Consider the following 20,593-nt stretch of genomic DNA (forward strand, 5'->3'; position numbering starts at 1 on the left):
TCCTTGTCAGGAAGTGTAACTATGCATATCAAAAACTGTTACAGAATAGTTCTGATTTACATATATTTGCAGCTTAGTTTGCATTTCCTCTTTATAAGTGTCATTTAGAAATCAGTATTTACCAATACACTATACAGCTACCACACTGATGAAATGTTACAAAGAAATAATAAAAAACTCATAGCTAATATAGTTGTATTTGCAAAATGTTAACTGTTATGTAGCTATAAATAAACTAACTAGGTTTTAGATATCTCACTAAAAAAAAAGATTTAAATTTGTAGTTCAGACTTTCCTTCTTAAAACACAGTGCAAATTAACTGAATGACAAGCCCTTTTCTGAAATAACCACTGTGGAAACATTTTATTAAGTAGCTTGCTGGTAAAACATACATGTACATTGGAAAATGAACAGATGCTTTGCAATAATGTGAAGTTCTGGAGAAAGCAGTGGTCATTATCTAGTGACAGAAAAGTCTAAGTATGTATATTTAAATGTTTTGTGAAAAAAAGAAAATCCACTGCAGCAAAAGAATTTAGTAGAATTTTTTATTCTTATCTGTAGGAAAAAGTAGAAGAAATGAAGTCCATAATTGATACATTGTTGTTTCAGACAGCAAATTAAGAAAGCCACCTACCAAAACCAACACCTATTGTTGCCGGCTGTCTGTCCTCATTGATGCTTCTTGGACTAGAACAAATGCAACTAACAGACATACATGGAACTCTCACGCTATTTTTAAAAGCAAAAGTTTTTCCTTCAGCATTTTTGACTTCTAGTAAATATGATTTCAAACTAGTAAGTTTTCACTTCCATAAAACCCCAAGCCAAGCCAAAAAAAAAAAAAAAACAAACAAGTCAAGCAAAAGAACCTCACATATGTAAGAATAACAACTTCTAAAGAGTAAGAGAAAAAAAAAATACCCAAAACACCCAAACAGATCAAAATCCCATTTATTTTTTAAAAAGTCACCTCTCCAGTACAAGAAGATACCTTTTGAAAGAAGTTGTACTGAAATTTGCATGGTTAATATGGTAAGCTTATGCATGTAAGGAGGAAGTAGGGAATTAAATTTGGATATTCACATTGACAGTGTCAGAGTAATAACATTATGTTAAAGCATTGAGAAGGAGAAGCAACACTAATGCATTCAGTCTACAACTATTCTATTCTTCCTGCTGAACAGACTGATCTAAAACAGAGCCACACTTAGAAGAGGAAAGCATCTAACACTTTCTTAACATTTCTCCATCATTCAACTTTGACCTTTAATCCTCATTTACATTTACTTTTGATTGCCATTGTAAAGGTATATGTGAATTGATTTCTAGCAAAAGTCACAAACCACCAAAACATCCTTTTGTGCTTTTATCAAAAAAACTGGCCAGATTTCAAATTCATAGAAATGAAACCTTAAACTTAATCACTTTCTGCTAGGTTTCATAGCAGTGCTTTACTTGCCTTTCCTCATCAAGTGGAATTGTGCTCATTTTTAGCCCCTTGCTCTCTTGTCATGAGACTCTAACAGCAACAGACGATCACTGTCTTAAAAAGCCTTACATGAAATCCATTTTATTTGAAGTTCTGTTCAACACTGTCCATAGCAGAGGGCAGCTGGCTCTGTGCTCTGATGGGCTGCAGGACTGAGCTGATGAACAGCTGTCATGTTAAGAAAAGGCCCAGGAACTGCCACAGAGATGCAGTTGGACCTCCACAGCTGAGACACTGGATGTGGCATGAGAATAAATCTATGTATTTTCATGAGGATAAACATTTATCATGCATGCACCATTTGTTCCAAGCCCACAAGTGTGCTCTTCATATCCTGAGTTTTAGAAGTGATGCCAAACACCCTGGCTACAAAAAAGACTACTTAGAAGCTACAGACATTGCTTCTTGTTTTAAAAGGGAAATTCTTGAGTCTCCAAAGCAATGAGACATTGCAATTCAAGATACTTACATATTTCCTGAAGAATGCAATCTTACCAAAATTCTCTAAAATAAAAAATAAAGCAAGGTTTGCTGTAGAAAGGAAAAATTCTATGTATAAAAGATTACCATAACCTCATATACATTAGGTAAAACTGTCTAAATTATGGTAAAATGAAACTGAACTGGCTACCTGCAGAAATATTTAAAATACTACTGAGTAAAATAATATTCTTCCCAGAGCCTAAAAATTTTGGTGGAAAACTCAGTCAAAGTTGTATCAGTTTAGCAAATTATAGTACTTATAGCACACATGAACTCCAATTGTCATCCTCCACATAAAGACATTGCAAATTACTTGCACACCAGGTGAATGCAGGCTTTATTTGGGCAGTAAGTATCATTCAGGTAGTTTGAATGGTAGAATAAAGTGTCCAAAGAGCACAATGATTTTCATTGAGGCTTGAAATACTAGAAAATCTATAAAGGCCTGGAAATAAATCCTAAAATCAATACTCAAAAAAGGTTAGTAGATTTAAGATGGACAGATAGGCAGTTCAGCCAGCTTCAGTGAAGTAAGGGTTTGCTCAAAGCCATAACTCAGTGTAGAAAAGATTGCAATGTACCTGATGTCAATCAACATCATTAAGCTCTCCTCTTAATTATGAAATCATGGCTCAACTGTTAAAGGCAAATATATTGCTGTACAGCTTTAGTATCACATCATATTTTGATTAACGAATTAAAAAAGAAAAAAAAATCAGAGGGGAATTGAAAAATGGATACAAAGACTAGGTCTTTCAAAATAATTTTAATAGGAACTTATTATTTGCTATTTTTAGCTTGTTTCTATCAAGACTAGTTTTTTGCCTTAGTGACACTTTAAACTGGATTAGCTTTTAAAATAAGATATGAGGACTCTGCACTAACAAGACTGATTTAAATAGCAAATGATGATGAAGATAGGTTATTTGAGTCTGTTAATTCAATTTACATATATATTATAAAATAGCTTGTTTGAATGAGCTATATATTAGTATAAACACACAAAGTTTCAAAAGAAAAACTTGTCATGATATTTTATAATTTTGGGATTGAGGGCAGAAAACTAAATCAGTCTACCTGAAATTAGGATACCGAACTGATTTTTCACTTTGGCTTTGATCACTATAATTTCCATGAAAGTGTTTTCTGCAATCAGCCCTGGCTACATATGTATGCTCATCATTCCCATACTGATAAGAGGATAAATACTTAAGGATGCTAAGAACACATGATTTGACTAGTCTTCCACTGTTTTCACTACATTTTTCCTCACTTGTATCCTGACTTCCATACTTGTGTTTCTTCAGATAACCAAATAGCTCAGTCCAGCAATATTTTTAATGTTTGGTGTTTGAGGCACCACTCATTCACGTTGCTCAGAAACCTCACACCGTGTTTTCCTCAGCTAACCTTGTTCAGCTACAGGAATAACGCAGCCTCCTCTTTAGAGGCTGGTAAGTGATCATTTACAGACCTAGAGGCCTAAGTGCTCAAGGTTTGATGCTGTCTTCCACAAATTATTCCAAGAAATCCTGATCAGTCAGCTTAGCTCACCTCTGGGCATGTGCCATGCTACACCATCAGCACCCAGTGCAGTGTACCAGTAAACATCTGTGGCACACCCTGTGGCTCATCCTAACTGAATAGACCCAGGCCTCCAGTCTTCTCCAGAGGGTGAATTTGGGATTGTTCCCAGCTCTACAGACTGCCAGACTAGGCCCGTGAATTTAAACAGCTTGCCCATTTCACAGCCAAGACTGGAATCCAGCAATGTATGGGCATGTTATCTCTCCTGCCCTTTCAACACACAGTCTCATCAGACGCAGTAACCTGCCAGCTCTTCTCTCAAGAGCTGTAAAAGGCAGTGGCCTTGAGAGCTTAGTACCTGTAATACTCATCATTTTATGGAATCCCTTACTAATACATATTGAAGACTGGGAATCCATTTTATTGCTGAGCTCCACAGTAACACATTTGACCACAAAAAAACAAGGAAAAAACCTAGCTCAGCATTATTCCACACAGCAAGTTAACTATTAAACCAAAATTATTTCCTTCTATAATATAATCCTACTGCATGCTGGTCCTGTCATACAGGCAAACTGGGAACAGAATGCCCATGTCGTCTCTAGGTGAATTTTTTTAAATTAAAGAAAGTGTATAATTTAAATTTTTGTATTTTTACACAATGCACTCATCCTAGACACTTAGAAATGCAAAACTCTTCAGAAAGAGTTCAGTCAAGTAACTACTCACCTTTTGGTTGTACTTTTCCAAACAAATAAATGGCTGGCACCATTTTTATGGTCAAAATATTATTATTTTAAGCTCTTTTGAAAGCAAGGTCATTTATTTCTAGAGGGCAGTATTGAAATGCCTGGATCAACAAGTTGGGTGGGGCTAAGGGGATGAAGAAGCAGCAGTACATATCTGGGACTCATGGCAGGAGTGCTATTCAAGGGGGTGAAGAACCTGACGACTGAAAGTAGAAAAGGGATCTACTCAGCACAAGTCTTTCCTGCATAATCTTAACAAAATACTACAGACAGGCCTTAGTAATGTACAACAGAAGCTTTCCTCAAGATGTTTCTTTTATTGCATTTAAACATAACATATTTTAGTGCAGCATGCTAGCACTTAATCATGGAGCAACGCTGAATAATAAGTTCAGTATCCAAGGCTGAAAAACTGAAAATTTCTTGGCATAAATAATAGATTTCTTCAAGCTTATTTACTAAATCCTTGAGTCTCAGAATAACTTCTGTGTTAAGCCTTAAATGTCTTGGTTGATACTTAGCAAGAAAATAACCATGATAAGCAACCGTCACCCTGCTAGTTAAGTAGCTCACAACTGTATTTTCTTACTTAAGTTATGACATTACCATTCAGAGCAATGTGAGTTTAGAAGAGGACATGAAAGGAGCATTATGCATTGCCACTGTACAAATACACAGAATTATTAAATAACACTAGCAATGTGGACTTTGCCAAAAAGTATTTTATAAATGTCAAAACTTGTGTAAAAAAAAAAAAAAAGAACCAAAACAACCAAAAACTGGCATCAAATGATGAATAGGCTGATTAGTTAAATACAATGTCATTTTCAAGACTGTAATGAATCAAAAGTTATGAACCTTGAATTATGCTTTCAAATATTGCTCTCCTCAATCAGTTTAGCCTTTCCACGACATTTCAGAACTTAATATCTGGTATTTCCTATCAAAGAATATCCCTACATCATTATATTAGTCCCTCAGAGACTTCTGGATGAGATTTTTACAAACAAAGGCCTGGTCTACCAGTGCACGAGCTGCTTCCACATTGTGAAGTTGTACTTACTGCTTTGAAAATCAATCTCTGTCCAAACAATCTCTTTTCCCTCTGCCTTCTATTAGAAATATAATTAAGCCCTAATCATATGTGATTCAATTTTGTAACTCATTACTGTTTTGGAAATCAAATTACTTTACAAAAAAAGGGTTGAATTTATTTGAAAATAATTTCTACAGTAAAAAATTAAATATGCATAGTTGAAAAATTAGAACTTTTCACCAGATTGGGATGCTGCTCCTACAGTTTTGGAGCTGGGTACTTGGAATTCAAGGCTTATGCATAGAAACAACACACAGACACACTCTTTAACTTGCTGTAAAACATACAATATCAACTTTTTTCCTTTGAGATACAGAATTCTTCTGTGGAGTTGAAACAAGAATCAAAACCAAGTTTCTGCACAAAATAATTTTAGAGTTGGCTTCAAAGTTGCATGGAGACTTTCAGAAGGTTAAGAATACAGCAAGAGATTGCTCTATTTCTGAAATATTAACCTGCCTGAGGAAGAAAAAAAACTGTTCCAGAAACACCATGATGCTATCTGCAGGAGGCACCTTTAAAATACAACCTGAAAGGATGACTATTCATAAAAAGAGTAGTGAAAAGGAGTTAAAATCACACTTATTTCTTATTCAGTACTAAAAATCCTAAAATTATTATGATTTCATTTTGTATGTTAGCCTACTCTACTGGGTACAAATAACAGTATTTTTTTGCTTCAAGGAATAAGAGTTATGCTTGCTTCCCTGATAACTTTGTATTTGGGGGGAAAAATGTCCTCATCACAAGAGTTTAAGAAAAGATGCAGAACTTCCAAATCATCCCCCTTTACAGCTTCACAGTTAACAGAAAGATGCAGAATATACTGCCTCTACAGAAGACAAAAGGAAAGAATATAGGCTTCTAAAATGATGAGAAAGGAGAGCTGTGCTGGCACCATTCCAGCCACTTGACAGCAAAAGCTGATTCATAAAAGCAGCAATTTGCTTGACCCTGTAGACATATCAACAATGTTTTATGCACCTAAGGGACACCACTGGCAATGCTCTGGTCAGTTACCAGGCTCTGTGCCTTCCAAACACATCCACAGCCTTGAAAATTGCCCTGAGAGATAATAACACAGGAGAAGTTAAGTGTCTCACAGACGTCCCTTTCCTGGATTTAGGAAACAAAGCAGCAGCCTACTACTGCAATTTCTGGATCATAAAAGTAGCCCACCTCTAATTTTCTTCTCTTATAGGAAGTGCCAGAGAAAGTTAAAGCAAAACAAAAAGCTTTTCAACCTTTTTTCCCCCCACTGGCTTTGTCAGCTCTCGCTCTCTTAACTAAGCTGCTTTTTCAGATCTGACCTTTTCTTTGCCTTTATTAAAAGAAACTACAGCACCCACAGGGCCCCCAGGTAGTGGCAAGACCTCTATAAGCTACCAGAACAAAACATTTCCCAGTGAAATTTACATAGTAATTGTCCTAGCATGTCAAAGTATTCAATTTACAGCAACAAGCTTCAGTCACACCATGTTTCTGTTCCAATCTAGTCTTGTCAGCTGAGCCTGATTAAGTAGTGATAACTAGTAATTTCTCCTGCTATTTGACAAGGCTGTAAAATTAGCTTGGGTGTGAGCTGATGGCAGGGAAAGTAATCTTTATTTTCACAATGACTCACAGCTGGGAAGCAGGCAGGCATTACTGTGTATGGGCCTCAATAAATGTCACAACACTTTACTAGAACAAATAAACCTCCTCCAAAACGTAAGTAGGATTTTCATGAAAAAGAAGAAAAATAAATTGTACAGTAGAAATTGTTTGTGAAATTGCTATTAAATGCACTATCAACATGTCTTGGGAACTAAAGAGGCAAAGGCCTGTGCTCTATGTAGACTTCCCTCAGCATGGAATTCATCAGAACTGATGGAGCCGAATTAGGGGCTTGTTACTCTATGTCAAATTGCCTCATTTTGGCCTGTCATGTACAGTTTCTTCAGTAGCACTCACTGTCTCTGAAGAAATCAAAGTCTGAATTTGCCTTGCTTTGTCCTTCAAACCAAAAAGTTCCTCTAACCAAGGGAAGAGCCCAAGAGTCAGATAAACTCTATTGACATAAAGCACGTTTATGTTTACAGAGTTTTGTTTGATGATATAGTGACTTATAAAATCTTCATCACTTATGGAAAGATGTTATAAATTTCAAAAATCATGAATATATTTTAAGAACTTTATCTACGCACCATATGTATTAAATCTACGAGGCTTGGGAAATAAAACATGTAGTCATTTTATACTATCTCAAAATTCCTCATTAGCAAGTGCACATAAGAAGGCAACCTAGTACTCTAATTATATTTTAGCTTAAACCTTGCACTTTGTTACCTGGGAATTCAAAAATAACATCAGACCAATTTTTACATACACAAGCAAACACAAACAAAACACCCTTAAAACACTGTGTTATTTCTCTGATCTTCTCTTTAAAAAAATCTAGTTAAAATTCATTAATTCAACCCTAGCATACTTATCTGATTGTCTCTCACAAGTAAGGCCGACCTCAATAAAAAGACCATCAATAAAAAGACCATCAATAACAACCCTCTATTTTGAGTCTAAGGTCATTTTCATGGCTGAAGAAGAAACAGGATTAGAATTCAGGTTTTTGTCACTTCAAAGTGCATTTTAAAGCAAACTACTTCAGGAAAAAACCAACCTGTGACATTCAATTACCCTTTAAATTTCCGGTCCTAGTTATCTTATTACCACTTGCCCTTATACTCCAAAGGCACCCCATAGGCTTCTAGGAGCCCTCTAAAAGCTCAGCCACTCCTCCCTCCTCAGCCACTTTTGCATCAGTCCCCAGGTACTTCTCTCAATTGCTGTGATATCATACAAAGAGCATTGAGAGGAGCCTCAAACAGAGCTCAGTTCCCACAGCATTCAGGGGTACGCCCCCTCAGGCCCATGGACTTACTATGTCCAATTCGCTTAAGCATAAAATATGTAACTTTCAAAGACAGTCTTTCTGCGATCTACCACATCACCTCTCCTTTTCACTGCAGTGGTCAGGCTTACACCTCTTAACACACTCGTACACAATAAAAGAGATAATGGGCAAAGTAGCCCTAGATCTGACCAGTGTTTGTAATACTGAAATCACAGCTGGTTAGCAAGGCAACAAATGCTGTCAAAAAGCTGTTGGGCCTCATGGACCACGTGTGCCAACAAGGTCAGTAAATTCTCATGTCTACTACCACATCCTGTGACCAGCACAGCCTTCAGAAAGTTGGAGCTCAAGAAGCTTACTCACAATCAAATCAGGCAAAATACAAGTTGTTTTTCCATTCCTGCATTGCTGCACATCTGCTGTCTTTTATTACATGAGGTGCAACAGCTAATTGTCTTGCCATTGAGAATGTATTGCCAAGAGTGTACAACCTTACTGAAGCAAGGTGTACTGAGGCTCTTCATAAAACTACTATATTAACAACATATATCATCATGTTCTTTAATCACCTATGAACTTCAAAGATACAAAACCCCAGAATATGCCCCATTCCACACAAATCTTAGCAAAGCTGGATGTACTTTCCAATTTTACTGTTGTACTATTTGACAGTTAAAAGTTCAAGCTTTAACCACCGCCAAATGCTAATAGACTTGGCTATCCCAGATGTACAGAACTGGCTGGAGGGTAAATATTCAGAATTCCTGTCCCCATTAAGTTTAGATTTCACAGTTATGTTTACTCCAGCTTGCTATCTTCTCAGCAGTCTGGTAGGATTTACGGGAGTCTAAGTAACATGCAAGGCATCTAAATACACAAGAACTACTTCTCTCCATGTGAATAAACAGATTATTTCTTTTATAAAATAATTTTCAGTAAACAGAAACAGTCCCATCAAGCTTGGACTCTCCCCACTGGCCTATTTAACACTGCCGCCCATTTCTCAATAAAAGGAGAGTTGAGGAATCATCAATCTTCAGCCATACTTTTGCTGTTGCTGCCCTAAAAGAAAAAAGACACACTGGCACCCAGAAAACACTTGGGAATTATTCCACGTTATTTGTTCCTATCAATACATATCCTGCAGAGAAAGTGACAGCAGGCATGACAGAGACAGAAAGCCACAGGTTTTCTTGGGTATAAAATATTCCTGATCCTGTTTTGAGGAGCTGCACTTCAAATGGGATGCCCTGCAGCAATTGCAGAGAACAATCTGGTCGGGTTTGGAAATGGGGACACAGCCTATCATGTTTTGGACCACGTGACCTTTCCCATTATTCAGCAACTACACAAAACAGTTTCAAAAGCACAGTAACAATCTCTAGCTTTTCCACTACCCACTGAAAACACACCTTGAGTTTAAGCAGGTTTCTCTTCTGTGGCCGGATAAATTAAGCTAATACGAGTTATCAGCAATATGAAGCAATGCAATGTGTATGCGTGCCTGAAGATATTTCTGATTCCCCAAAATGAATGAGAACTAGAAAAAGCCTTCTACTATCTTTGTATCTTCTTCACCATATGATCAAAAATTCAACAGATCAACAGAAATAACCAATTACTTCAATAAGATTTATTAAATATTTTTAAGTTCAGCATACTTAAATAGTTAATCTTATTCTTTTTTTTTTTTTTTTTTAGCAAGGCAGGACAACCCAAGCCTAAGATGATAGACTGCAGAGGGAATTAACTGGAATTTATCTTGCAGCATTGGATTAAAGACAAATTTATGTTTTAGGGACAATATGCACAGGCTAGATTGTGACAAATGCACTGTATTTATAAAAAGAAAGTAACTAAATACAATGCTATAATTAGTTTTTTAGGAAATTCAGATATGTACTACTACCTGCCTATGTACCTAACTATATCCCTTTCCCATGAGTTTAGTAAAACTAGAACTCTTTGCAAGGTATACTAAAACATAGAGATTAAGAACAACTCCAACTCTGTTAACTCTGCAACTATTCTAAAGAAACACAAAAATTGAGCCAATCAAAAAACATACTGCCTGGAGAAATCCCATTACATACTCATTTTAGCCTCTTTTAAAAATACAATGGAGAGCAACCATACTGCATTCAAATGTTTTGAGAGAGAACCATTCAGGCACTCTCTCAGCTTCTCATACTGAAAAGGAGAGTTTCAGTTATGCAGAACCCATGGAATGAAATTTGGTTTTGTTATTAGAAAGAAAGAAAAGCTCATTACTGTTCAGGATACAGAAGATGTAACCAGCCCTTAGCTAAACGCTCTCATTTCTTTGATTATGAAAATGCATTTCTTCTGAAGGTTGTGAAAAATTTAATGCCTAAGAAAAGTGAGCATAGTTCAGACTTCTAAAAAGGAATATTGCTGGGAGTGACAGTGAAGGGCCAGAACTTCACACATCACCAGCAAGACCAGCAGAAAAGTATTGGAAACACTGACTCCAGCCCATACAGGCTAGAAACCAGATATTATAATAATCAGGTTGGACACTTTTAACGTACAAGAAGAATGCTAAGAATTTCATTACCCCATGAATCTATCTATGCCCAGGGAAACCTTAAAAGGATGAGATTTCTTGTGATAGATTACTCAGGCAAACTGGGGAATATTTGCACATCTGATCTAAGACTACGAAGACATAAAATCATAGAATAGCTTGAGCTGGAAGGGATTCACAAGGATCAGCAAGGCCCTGCACAGGAATCACTCCAAGAATCACACCATTTGTCTTAGAGCATTTTCCAAACATTTCTTGAAGTCTGTCAGGCTTGGTGTTGTGACCACTTTCCTGGGGAGCCTGATCCAGTGCCTGATCTCCCTCGGAGTAAAAAACACCTTTGATCTAATATCTGACCTAAACCTCCCCTGACGCAGCTTCATGCCACTGTTTAGGGTCCTGCCACTGGTTACCACAGAAGAGAGAACAACGCCTGCCCAGCTTTTTGCCTCCCGCGGCAGACTGCAATGAGGTCTCCACTCTGTCTCCTCCAGGCTGAACAAACCAAGTGACCTCAGCCACATCTCATACAGCTTCACCTTTACATCCTTCATCTTCATGATACTGCTCTGGATGCTCTCCAGTAGCTTTTTTATGCCTCTTACATGGTGGTACTGTGCACAGGACTCCAAGTGAGGCTGCACCAGCACAGAGCAGGACAATCCCCTCCCTTGCCTGGCTTGCAATGCTGCGCTTGATGCACTCCACGATATGGTTACCAGCAATTAATCTACAAATTTTAGATAAAAGGAGACCTGTTTTGAAATTAAAATATACAAACATACAAAACAAAGTATTTTAATTATAAAGCTTGCAAATGTATTGGTATCAGGGACTAACTTGAATTTCTTGAGTCAATAATGAAAAGCTTAAAAAATTAATTTCTAGTATAAAAAGACTTAGGAGCTTGAAACAGGATAGGTCACAACATTTATATTCACTGTTCAGACTAGATGATTGCAATCCTTCCCCCAAGTCTCATTAAAATCACATTTAGAACGCTATTCCAAATGCGAGTCAGATTCAGTTTTATTTGTTTGAAAAGCTGGTATGAATAGCAGAATATCTGATAATATGGAGAAGATAAGAATTAATTTCATTTGGTACATTCACTATTAGAATAAGTAGCATTTCTCTTTCTACAATAGAAAATAATACTGCCAACTTTTTCCCTAGCATTTGCAGCTTTGTTATATTCTAGACTACACAAAGCGGTTGAAAACAGAAGTGAATGAAAATAAGAAAACTTCTTGTGGGTTTTGAAATATTTCTTATATTGGTATAGAATTTCTAACCCCTAAATATCAATTCCATTGCTTTCTCTCAATACTAACCAAAACTCAATGTTAGCTTTCACTTTGGGTGACCAGAGCTCTTATTTTCACTAAATCAGTCCTGAAACCAAATAAACTAAGGTGATAAGCTTCTTTCAGATTGTTATTTAGAATTAGAGGGGGAAAAGAAGAAGCTGTTTTCTGTGATTGCTTCTTTGTTTAAACTTAAAGACATGGGTGATGGTGGGCAGAGAACAGAAAATTAGCTCATATAGCTTGGCACCCACTGTGCCAAGGCTTTCACACAAGAGTGGAACAGAAACAAGACATCAAACGCCACTCAGAAATGGAAAAAAACATTATTTGAGCACAGCTATGAGAGACAGAATAAAGCATAGGAGATATTAGAAGGATGCAATAAAAACATATTAAAGATGCAGGAAAGGTCAAGTCAGCCTTAGAAGTTAAATGTTTCACTACACAATTTTTTTACAGTACATGCATTTTGCTGCCTTAAAAAGGAAAGAAGAATCAATCATAGCATCTTGCTGAAGCGTTATAAATATCACAGGAAAAACAAAAGAGTATTATTAAACACATTTGAAAACTTGAATTTCTGAGAGCTCAATTATCTAAGCATTTGTTTGGTTCCACCCATCCCCCTGCAGAAGGTGTTATTGGCAGATCCTAAGCCCAAATTCCCGAGAAACTCAGAAAAAGAAAGTTTATTTGGATTAAAAAGAACAGTTTTTTTCTGCTGTCTTTGCATACTTCCCAGAAAATCAAACACTTGTAAGTGGTTCTTCAAGTTTCTTTGGTTTGACTTTGGAATATAATATTTTTGAAGTTATTTCAGAAGAATGTAGAAACTACTGCAGCTGCTGTGTCAATTTAAGTAAGTTTTTATTCAAATTACAGGATTTACCACTCAGTTTTGTTGCACTTGAAGGCTAATTTTTTGGATTTTCTCTACTAAGGGCAATAAAACCATTCTATTTGGTTCTATAAAACATATCAGAGACAGTATTTTCAGGAAATACATCTTCAGCAGAAGATAACCATTTTCCCTGTGTAAATGGCATACACTAAATAGAGACAGAGGGTCAGAACTTAAAGTTTACAATACTAGCATCTCCCATAAATTTCCATAGGATGACAGCTAAAGGCCTCAAAGCAGTTAGAAGGTCCACAAAGCCAAACCTTTTAAAATGTTCAAAAGATGGCCAAACTAGACCTGCCTGCAATACCACACCTGATTTGTCTGCTATGTTACTGAGGAGAACCCTTTTCTAAAGACAGAAATTACATAGTTTTCCATTAGTTTGTCTGAAAGCAACTCTATTAGTGCCACAGTTTAGCCCCAGCCTCTAGCACAGACAACACACAAATTCATTAAGAAATTTAACTTACCCCAGCCAAACCCAGCACAATGTCACGTGACACAATGTGAACGATTTTGCGTTTCATACACACTTCTGAAGAGAGGAGACACTTCCAACCATGAAGTGCAGTGTGAGACTGGCCATACTTAACACAGTGGCCAAGAGATTTGCTTGTTTCTAACAGTAGGTCAGAAAGCACTGTCAGACTTCTGTGACTCTTGGAAGTTCAAGAAATACACTTGCTTCAAGGTATGGCCATCAAAAGTATTGAGCCCAGCTTTGTCACCTTAATTAGGACACTACTTAGTAGGCAATTATAGCACAAGAACATTTTTTCTCTTTATCTTTAGATGGTAAGTGATACAGTCAATTAACTAATGGGCTACTTGTACTATGTGTTTAACATGAGGAAGGTTAGAAGGCCATGACTCCAGTCAGTTCAGTCAGGACACTACTAAAGCACCCACCACACGAGATTTTACTGAATGTCACAGGAACATGGCTGAATTGGAACATGGAAACCATGCAGGCACCTCAAGCTTCCCAAATGGGATGCTTAGGAGCAAGTCAGAAAAAGACTTGTGCTGGGGAAAAGGAGACAGCCTGGTGTGGCACTGACTTGTTCCTAACACGTCACTTCTGACAACAGATCGCTTCTGGGGACACGCATGGAAATGTCACGGACTGCGAGGACAGCAGCAGGTGAGAAAGAAGTTGCCAGAAGACCAATTTACAAAAGCACAAGGGGATGACAAACCTGACAGCTTCCTTTTGTGTCTAGTCATTATCCTCTGCAGTTTTGCTAACAGAGGAGGTTGCTTGATGAACACATTAATTATAGTAACAATGTAATCTACCACAGCTTCAATGCTATACAGCTGTCATGGGTTGACCCGGAAGGAGTGGGAATTCTGGGAAGCTGTGGTCAAACCAATGAAGGTTTTGGGTTTCATACTGACACCTGGTGTAGCCAGTGGGGTTTGGACACACCTCCGAGAATACACAGGGGTTAAAAGCAGGGCACTGCCCTGGCATTTCCTCTTTGGACTTCGGCGGGCGAGGAGGTCAGATCTCTCTCCCCCGCCCGGCCCGCTGCTGCTGGGCGGGGGAGGGGCCAGCCATGCGGTAAGGCCTGGGGCCTGGACAGACAGCTTCGGGGGGGGGGCTTCGAGGATGGAAGGGTGGCGGAGCCCCAAGAGACATCGAGATATCGGGCAGCCAGCCCCTTCCCCCCCCCCCCCCGGAGAGAGAGAGCCGGCGGCACCGAATGTGATGGCAGCCAGCCAGGAGGAGAAGGGGGGAGGGAGAGAGAGCCCGGCCGGCCGCAGCAGCAGCACGTGTGGGAGTATCATCTCCTCCCAGGACAGACAGAGACTGAAAACTTTTAACCCTTTCTTGCATGATTGGGGCCTTGCGAAAATGCTAATCCTCCTCGAAGCTGAATAAGAAGGGAGATGAGAGATGATATGAGATAAGGACCTTGGCCCGGAGTTTGTGGAGATGATTGGATGGGGAGAGATGATTTGGAGTGGCCTTTGGGCTGGACGTTTTCTTGTAGCCATGGACTCAGTTGTTCCTGTGACACAGACTGCATTTAGGGGGAGGCAGTGCCTCAAAACCAGGAGGGTTCATTTGTGAGGACCCCCCGGCCCCAGGGGGTTGGAAATATATGGGGGGGACAGTTGTCCCAAAAGCAGAGACTGTGCCTTTTTGGAGTGAGACAAGGCATCCTTGAAAGACCACCCTAAAAGCAGCTCTGATCCATGTCTCGGTGGTGAGAGCACTGAGCATGGAAGGAACATGTCACAAGCGGCAAATGGACTTTCCGGGCGGTGCCGAAGTGACAAGGAAGCATCCGGGATTTCAGTGTGTTTCCAGAAGCCTATGGAACAAGAAGGACTCCTTTCCTCTTCATGAACTGATGTTTGAGTATACTAAAGTGTAGTGTCGTGATGGGCTGGGCAGTTGGTGTTTTTTGAGAGAATGTATTGGATTGGGAAAGTCAGGGAGTGGGGAGGAGGAAAAGTGGTTTTTTGTAAGGTTTTCAATTTTTTTTCTTTTCCTTATAGTCTTTCCTATTTTTTCCTGTAGTTTTAGGTAATAAAGTGTTATTTATGTTTAAGTTGGAGCCTGTTTTGCTTATTCCTGGTCACATCTCACAGCAGACACCAGGGTGAGGCATTTTCATGGGGGCACTGGCTCTGTGCCAGGCTCAAACCATGACAACAGCTGTACATTTGAACTCAAACTTCTTGGAAGCACTCTTTATATCATTTCAGCTAATTTGTCAATGCAGAAAGTAAAGAATGTATATAAAACATACAGCTTGTTATAAAAATATATTTCTTTTTACTTAATCCTATGCAAACAATCCTAGTATAGTGTTTATAAATTAAGAAATAGTTTTTTTTCTCAAAACAATGCAACAATTAAATTATGCAATTAACAATCAAAATTAAATTAGAACCATCTCTAAAAAAAGATTAATTCCTCTGCTATGAATTTCTTTTTTTAAACTCTTACTATGCAAATATTTATATACTATTAATTCTTTGAAAAAGACAGTTGCACATTTGGCATAAAAATGTGTTAGCTGCCATGATGTTTCTCTTCTACCTGCACTGAGAACTTCTGTAAAGCAGTGAAGTTCAGCTCTGTTCTCTGACAACTCTTCCTACAAAAATAAGTTAAGAAGTGGAACAATATCTTAACATGGATCTTTGTATAATAGAGAGAATTGTATCTGCAGGAAAATACAAACATAGTCATGGAGACAACTAGTTTTGTCTCACCTTTCCCCCGTACACTAGTTGCATAACATCCAATTAAAAGAGTGGGAAAATACCAGCTAAGGAGACAATCAAATCAGCTCCCTCTTCAGAGTTCAGCTTCAGAATGACTCTAGAGGACAAGAACCTGGAGCCTACAATGGCAATGGTGTCCCTTTTCCTGTCACAGGTAGGGAGTTCTACTCTTTGTATAAAGGAGCCAAAAATTAAGCAACATGAAAAGCAACTCAGGTTTGCTGTATGGCGATTTTAACTCAGTGGTTGTTTTCCAGAATAATTTTCATCCCATTTCTCTGTGTTATATTAATGCTTTAGGGAATAATACCACCATGTGTCCCCAAATTCTGCCTGCTCATCATGCATGTTCTTTTTTTACACAATTCTACACAGCATAAATCAGCTGATGTATCAGCACTCAGCAGCTATTGCATTGGTTTAACTTTTTATGTAACAAAACAGAAGAAAGACTCTGCAATCACCACCAAAAATGATATAAAAGTTGTCACTCAGCTCCCCAGCCCAAAGATCTGCAGCTATTAGCCAAATGAGAACATGAGAAATTATGTGAATCCTTTTTATCCCAATTCACTACACAGAAATTTAATAAAAATCATTCTGTAATGAAAATAGGCCTTTTATATTCTTAATGTGTAACTAATCAGATGAGAAGTCATTTTAAAAAACAGAGCACATGATTTAACAACAGTGGTAAATTTTCCAGTTCCTATAAAATGAATTTATTGGTTTGTGTTGACTGGTTATGCTTTACCTTTCTGGAAAATATATTTAGAGATACACAAAGATAAAATTTTAAAAATTAAATAGTCCAGTAAACAGTTTACATACTTGGGATGTCGGATGTCTGGCAGGGACCGTTCCAGTGCTATGTTGTTGCTAACAAATATGTTGAAGCCATTTTCCCTGTAAGCAGAATCATCATGGTCTTCCTCTGTAAGAGGGTAGGGTTTCCCATGTTCACCTTTCCCTATAACAAAACAAAACAATTTTTTACCTCAAGTGGACAGCAAAAAATGTACTACAAAGACAAAAAGAAGTTACACTGAACTTCAATTAGTACACTGTGCCTGGAACACCTCAAATAAATCTCTTGCAATGTCTTTAGCAATACCCCTGTTACTTTCAATACAAAACCAGAAAGCAGGTACTAAAAAGATTCAAAAGCCCCTCTGATGTCACACAATTAATCTAACTTTCCTCTACTCAGACACACAATCAGGTTAAAGCCATTTTATATAGAAAAAAAATTCAATAGTAAATTAAGATAAGACCATTCTTTTCCATAACAAAATTATGCACAAATGGATCAATTGCAGTGATACGCCCTTCGGTTACTATGAGGAACCTGGTTACTGAGTTATTTTACATTACAGCACACCTAACACCAATTCATGTTTTCAGAATGTAACTTCAGCACTGAAGTTTAGGGTGTCCAGCCTTCCAGAAGAAACTATAAGGAAACCAGATGTTTTGCTGCAGGCTCCTTGAACACCCTTGCACTCCCAGGGACAAGACAGATGTACTCAGTGTTTCTAACACCACAGCACAGAAACTGGTCACTTTGTGCTTCCCCAAAGAAATTATCTGCTTGTTCCCTAGTAAAGCACAGAATTTATAGTCCAGCTTTTTATTCCCAAGTTAGTTCTCATCATCAGTCACTTGGCTTGCTTAGTACCTACCTCAGGCTACTATACCTCTACCTCTTCCAGCAAGAGAGCAGAGAACCAAAAAAAAAAAGGAAGCAGTTCAAAGAAAATCAGAAAATAAAAGCCTTCAAGTCTTCTCAACTACTTTCATTCTTCCCATTCTTGCAGAGGATGTACTCTTCAGGGTTTCAAAACCCTTCAAGCCTACACAGGTTCTCAAGAACATATGCTTTCCTTTACATCTCATTGATCAGTTTATAACCTCTCTGTCCATCTACCACCAGGCTCCCTCTTAAGAAAATACTCCTTTTACCTGGGCTCTTATAGAGAAATTAATCAGTTGGATTCAGTAAGTTATCAAGGGCATGTGATCCTCAGCTAATCAGGAGCAGCTACAGGAGTGGATGAAGAGGAAAGCAACCAGAGGCTGAGCAAATATCCAGTGGTATTCTTAAAGCCCATAAGGCTCTGTTAGTGCCCCTATTTCACACTGCACTAGCACAAGACATTAAAAACACAGAATATGCAATTAAAGGTGTTGTAGTGACTCAATTTTAGATTTTTTCCAACTAAAATTTTATTTTTTTTATTCTAAAATTTGTGCATATATTTACAACTTCATTTAAATTCTTAATGAAAACAATTACTGTTACTTAAAAGGGGGGGGGGGAGAATTAATTCTTATCAGGAAACCCTTTCTCTTTATGCTATTTCATTACTAATAGGTATCTTGTCATTTTTATCCCCAAATGCATGCAACACACTAACATAACCCAAAATCTGAGACTAAGCTTCTATGTGACTCTTTATGATTTCATACTAATAATGGGGAGGAACTATGATTCTATAAAAGCAGCTAATGAGTCAAAGTACTACTCCAAATTCAATGGCATAATTGTATTAAATATGATTCATAATAAAGTAACACTAAGCTAATGTCATTCAACCAAAGACAAAAATTTTAGCCCCTCTCTTTCAGCATATATTCTACATAAACCAAAAGTGAATATTTTACCTGGCTATCAATAAGAGTTCTATCCAGGTAGTTATTAATATTGTGAACATTCTGAAATAAATTACCTGTATGATTAAAACATACTATTACAAATAATTTTTTACTATAAAATTTTCTGTATATTCCAGCTATTCATCCTGTGTGAAGAGAGGTGGATTCTTGCTTTGCTTTTCTTAAATGAGGGCATTTGGCTCTTCAGCAGATGAGTATTTGTCCTAAAAGTTTTCTTCATAATGTCCCTTGCCAGTGAAACTGAAGGCAAGCATTGTTAAAACAGTTTTCCATTCTTCCCCATCAAATAAGAAGCAATATCACTGTGTATAAGCCAAAAGTATAGATATCATGGTTGTTATCTAGAGCAACTCAAGAATGGGCAGAACATTCCCCTACCATGCTGTGTAAGTATTTGCCCAAATTGCTTTTGCTCTTATGCAGTAGAGTTCAGCCATAAAGTGCACTAGAAGGTGCAAAGCATTACTCTGTCCCAACAAAAGTCCTTTAGCAAAATACTCATGTATAGCAAAAACAGAGGCTTATGCATTTTTTAAAATGTCATGACTATTTCTCCCATTTTTTTGTTTGCCTGCTCTCTCACCCTGCAGTTCCTCCTGTTTAACTAGGGACCCATTAGCTAGGAGAGCCATCTATCAGATCCAGCTGCAAGCTCTGGTAAAAAGCTTTGGTAAAAAGAGACCATTCCTTATGAAGCACCTTGGAAGGAGAGAAATAGAGAGCTGAGAAGATAAGCAGTAAAAAAATCTGTACAACTTTTGGTGACCATTAGGCTTGAAGGATTCCCTTTGTAGAGAAAAGTGCCATGCATGAGCTACCCAGCATTAAAAAAAACATCATAAGCACAGAAAACTCTCCTGTCACTGATTCACCTTCCTAGATGTCTGACAGTAATTTCCATCACTGCACAGTGGTTTGGAGCTGGACCTATATGCCAGGATAAAAAGGGGAAATTTCACAATGCAAGAACAGTAAAATTCTGGTGAAAAGGACCCTGATTAGGTATAATTTTAGGTATAATTACTGGCTACAGTAGACTGCTTTAAATCTATTGATAGACAGATGTAAGCCCTCTTATACTGTCTCTTCTGTCTGAAGGCAAAACAGCAATACAGAAAGTGCAACAAGGCTATAAAATATTGTAGGAACTGAGAGTAAAAAACCTAATGGTGAGTTTTTTGCCCCTTTACATCCAAAAGGGGACTCATCCAAATGTGACAGATAAAACCAACCCAGCACTAACACTTGATACTAAATCTCTGAGGCTGGATTACAATTGCAAAGTAAAAATAACCTCATAAACTAAGGAGAATCAGAAGTTTTAGTTCAGGATTTTTGATTTGTCAAGGAAGGGAGAAACCCAATAGCACAAGAATGACATATAGATTCAAACCAGGCCCAAAAATCCCATCAAATGCTCCACTGCATGGGAAGCTCACAGCAATGTTTAATTCATACAGTGCTGTCTTACCTTTGTGATTACAGAATTATTAGTCTGATTTTTAATTTCAGTAATCAATGTAAGCAAGTGTGAAAATATGCTAGGCTTTCCTCTTAAGGCACTGTGATGGTTTTGGAGTTAACATCTCTACATTGCTTAGTACTGTGTTATTTTAAGGGTTCTAATACACCATCTTAAAATGATTCTCCATAGGTACTCACATAAAA

The 20,593-nt window shown here is 37.7% G+C and overlaps 1 protein-coding gene across 2 annotated transcripts in view; it reads right to left on the reverse strand.

Moving 5' to 3' along the window:
- GALNTL6 (polypeptide N-acetylgalactosaminyltransferase like 6) overlaps positions 1-20,593 on the reverse strand; it is a 427,406-nt gene that overhangs the window by 229,256 nt on the left and 177,557 nt on the right. For both annotated transcript variants that reach the window (XM_064710656.1, XM_064710658.1), the window contains exon 3: positions 17,081-17,219. In XM_064710656.1, the coding sequence (XP_064566726.1) occupies positions 17,081-17,219 (139 nt within the window). The remainder of the gene's footprint in view (positions 1-17,080; positions 17,220-20,593) is intronic.

Source organism: Zonotrichia leucophrys, chromosome 4 (assembly GCF_028769735.1).
Source record: "Zonotrichia leucophrys gambelii isolate GWCS_2022_RI chromosome 4, RI_Zleu_2.0, whole genome shotgun sequence".
NCBI lineage: Eukaryota > Metazoa > Chordata > Aves > Passeriformes > Passerellidae > Zonotrichia > Zonotrichia leucophrys.